Raw genomic sequence first — 4398 nt, 5'->3', positions numbered from 1 at the left:
ATGATCAGTTTTTCCTTCATAAATCTTTCTAACATCATTTCTTTTATTTCTTAATATAACTCTTTTTCTTGTTTTGTCATCTGATATTGATACAATAGAAATATCATTTTCATAATGAATTATATAATTATTATGATCAGCAGATGTAAAATATTTTTGATAATATGGAATACATGCTTGTGGATCATGAACATTTCTCTTTAATAATAAATTATATTTATGTGTTGTTGATGTAAAATAATTTTCAACATGAAATCCTGTTGGAAGAGTATCCATATCAATATGAAGTAATTTAGAGTTCATTACACTACCAGTCCAAACTTCTGTTGGGAATGGAACATTTTCAAATGTTTCAGAAGTACTTTGAATTTCTTGTACACTAAGAACTGCACCATCATATTTAATTCTAATTATATTCATTAATTCTTCCATTTGACCTTTTTCTTCTGCAACTTGAGATAAAGGTTTTCCTTTATAAACTTGTCCAATATTAGCTCCATATTTAAGAAGCATTTCCATTAAATCAGTATTTCCTTTCATAACAGCAGAATATAAAGGAAATATTCCATTATTTGTTTGATGATTAACATTTGCACCTGATTCACATAATAATTGAATTGATTTAAGATCCATTGAATTAGCACATACCATAGTTAAAGCAGTATCTCCTGATGAATTAGCAATATTAACAAAATTAGCATTATCTTCTTTATTTCCTTTTTGCAATAATAATTCAAGAATATCATAATAATCTTTTAAATTTTTATTTCTACATAAATAATGTAATGGTGTATTCATTCTTTCATTCTTTAAAGCACGATCAGCTCCATGGTCTATTAAAAGAACTATAAGTGACTTATCAATTTTTTCAGCAGTTAAAGCTTTATGTAAAGGAGAATATCTATTTTCATCACATGCATTTACATTAGCTCCTTTATTAATTAAAAATTCACATAAATTTTTATAATTTTTTTCACATGCATAATATAAAAATGTTCTTCCAGTAGCATCTTCATCATTAACACTATACTTTTTTATATATTTTGATATTTGTGTTTCAGCTTCTTTTTCACTCATTACTTTTACACCTTTTAATTTATCAACTATTTGTATTAATTTTTCTGATTTTGGTTTTATTGGACAATAAGCCATCCAGAAAAAGAATGATCCATCTACTAATGATGGTACTCCTGGACCAACTTTTAATGTAAATCCTGTTTCTGTTGCTTCAATATTTGAAGCATCAATTTTGTTAATTTGTGGATAAAGAACACACACCATAACCTTTGGAATACTAGCAAATGGTGTTGAAAAATTAGTATTATAAACACCATTAATACATGAACTTTTTTCTATTTTTCCACAACAAAAATGTTCTCCACGAGGAGGGAAATAATTTATAAGAGAATCATATTCTTTTAATAATCCTTTTGCTTGATGATATCCAGCTTCATACTTTTTAACTTTTTCTTTAAGATCTAATATTTCTTCTTCATATTGCATTTTCATACAATCATATTTTTCTTGGTCAACATAACTTGGTTGTTGTTGTAAAGGTGACATTGTATATGAGTAATCATTTGGGTCAAGAGACACAGAATTTTTCTCTTGATTAGACATAGGAGTTGTGATAATTTTTTTAAGTTCGTTTTCATTAGTCTTTTTTTGCAAATTACTTATTTTATATAATTATATATTTACTATACGACTTTAATTATTATTTAGTTTATTATTTTATTATCCTTTCCATAATTTCTTGTTTTTCTCTTTTTATGACTTAAGTCTCTAATTTAAAAAAACTCTATTTGATTCTTTTTTTTTGTATTTTTATTTCATGTTTTTAACTTAAATAGGTATTTTTTTTTCTCATAATTCCTGTTTCTTTAGTATCTCAATCAAACATTTTTTTATAATTAAAAAATTATTAAAAATGTATTATATTTATTCTGAACAACAAAACTAACATTAGTACACCCCTTTTATTCAATCTTTTACAACAAAAATTCCTTAACTATAATACCCTGCTTTTATCAGTTAATGTTTTAATTTATCCTTCTTAGACTTTGATTTTTATAAAACATTATTATTTTCCTTTTGAAATTTTTATACTTTTGTTTGAATAACACAAATATTTTAATTAATTTCTCGAATACAATTGTCCTACTTCGTCATTATAAATTTGGTTATATGATGGAAGTCATATATAGATATAATCTAAATAATATTTTTTTGTTTAACTCAAAATTGGTTGATGTTTTTTATGCTTATGGAGTTATTTATGAATAATGTAATAAAAAAGAACAAAATAAATAAGAAAATATCTTATTTCATTAATTATTATTTTAAAGACAGGCACTACTCTTAAAAAAACGTAGATTTTAGAGTTTCTTGAGTTAATTAATTATTTGGTTTTTAATAAATACTAAATGATTGTAGTATAGAAAATAAAATATAAAAAGGAAGAAGAATACAGTTTTAAAATAACTTAAAAATTAGATAATTAAGTGTTAATTGAATATTATCTTTTATATTAAGTTAATGAATTATTTTAATTTGATATTTGTATTTTAAATGATAATAAATTATTTCAATTCAGTGTTTCTTATTGTTATTTATTTTTATTCATTCTCAACTTCATATTATGATTAATTAAACATGAAAAATTCTTGTTCAATAACTTAATTTAGTATTATATATTCAATCAAAAATCAAATTAGAATAAAAATATGAATGTAATAAATGAAATACAATTTCATTATTTATTATTTAAAGATGTAAATTATTTTGATTATGAAATAAACAAAATAAATATAACATCATTTATTCAACTCTATATGATATATGAAAAAATGAGTAATGGTGTATTAACAATACTTTGAAACCAATAATCTATATAAATTAATAAGTTTTATAAAAAAATAATTCAATTCAAAAATATACTTTTTTATTGTTTTATTGTTGATGACATTCAACACCTCCCCTTTGTTGTTCATCATCATCGTCATCATCAGACATTTGTGTTTGTCTATATCCATTTTCTGAATGTTCTGTTGGAGCACCTGATGGAATTAAAGAACATACAGTACATTTTTCATCTTTCATTGGAATTGAAGACGGTTTTGGTAACAATTCTTTTAATTGTGAAATGTTTTTAGCGATTTCTTCTTTAGATGGAAGAACAACCTCAAAGCGGATATATAAATCACCATGCATTTCAGGATGATGCTTAACTGTAAATCCTTCATCATTAATTTTCATATAACTATTTGGTTGAATAATATCTTTGCCTTCAACATATAATACCCTTCCATCTAATTGTTTTACAGTAAATACAATACCTGTTAATGCTTCATTTAATGTAATTTTTTTATCCATAATTAAATCATTTCCTTTACGTCTAAATATTCTATGTTCTTTTGTTTGAACTACAAAAATAACATCTCCTGGAATAGTATTTGGTGCTTGATCAGACTCTCCTTCAAAAACAATTCTTTCATTATTTTTGGTTCCTGGTTGAACAATAATTTCAAGTATTTTTTCTTCTGAAACAATTTTCTTTCCATGACATGTTTTACATTTATCATTTTCTGGAATAATTTCTCCTTCTCCTTTACACATAGGACAAACTTGTTGACTTTGCATCATATACATTCCTTGTCTTGTGGTAATCATTACATACCCATTTCCTCCACATTTTGTACATTTTGTAGGTTGATTCCCTGATTTAGTTCCTTTTCCTTTACAAATCTTACAAATAACATCATGTGTAATCTTTCTTTTAAATGTTTTTCCATTATACAAATCCTCTAGATCACAGTTCAATGCTACTTGAATTGATTGTCCTTTTCTTGGTCCTGAAGGTCTTTTTGTACGTCCAAAAAATTGTGAAAGTATATCATCCATATCAAATTGTGACATTCCTCCTTTTTCAAGTCCTTCTTTTCCATATCTATCATAAATATCTCTTTTAGAACTATCAGAAAGAACAGCATAAGCTTCTGAAATTTCTTTAAATTTTTCTTCAGCAGCTTTGTTTCCTGGATTTTTATCAGGATGATACTTAATTGCAAGCTTTCTATATGCTTTTTTTAATTCTTCATCAGTTGCATTGGCAGCAACACCGAGGCAATTATAATAATCCATCTCCTTTGGCATTATATTAACAATTAACTGTCTTTACTTACTTTAGTTCAACCCTTTTATTCTCTATTTCAAGGTGATGTGTTTGTTGGGAGTCTCCACGTAATCCTTCATTTGTTTCCACGTCACTTAAACGTAAATACCTTATTGAGTAATATCAAGTCTAATATAATATTTTCCAAAAAGAATTAATTACGTTTTATATGACATTATTGGTTAAACGCCTATTAAAATGACAAAAAATAAAAAAAAGGAAAA

General features: G+C 24.9%; 2 protein-coding genes across 2 annotated transcripts in view; both read right to left on the bottom strand.

Moving 5' to 3' along the window:
* Nucleotides 1-1620, bottom strand: part of ENU1_146750 (Rap/Ran GTPase activating protein, putative) — a gene marked incomplete at both ends in the record, with an annotated part of 1662 nt that extends 42 nt beyond the window's left edge. The window contains one exon of the mRNA XM_008860492.1: nt 1-1620. This exon is cut by the window's left edge and continues 42 nt beyond it. Within this exon, the coding sequence (XP_008858714.1) occupies nt 1-1620 (1620 nt within the window).
* A 1332-nt stretch (nt 1621-2952) lies between these two features.
* ENU1_146740 (DnaJ family protein) lies at nt 2953-4155 on the bottom strand (the record flags this gene model as incomplete). Its single annotated transcript, XM_008860491.1, has 1 exon — nt 2953-4155. The coding sequence occupies one exon, from the start codon at nt 4153-4155 to the stop codon at nt 2953-2955; it is 1203 nt and encodes a 400-aa protein (XP_008858713.1).
* Between the last annotated feature and the right edge of the window lie 243 nt (nt 4156-4398).

This window comes from Entamoeba nuttalli, assembly GCF_000257125.1.
Source record: "Entamoeba nuttalli P19 unplaced genomic scaffold asmbl_6044, whole genome shotgun sequence".
In the NCBI taxonomy this organism is placed as follows: Eukaryota; Evosea; order Mastigamoebida; family Endamoebidae; genus Entamoeba; species Entamoeba nuttalli.
Note: the sequence above shows the minus strand (reverse complement) of the source record. Positions and strands in the feature narration are given on the sequence as shown.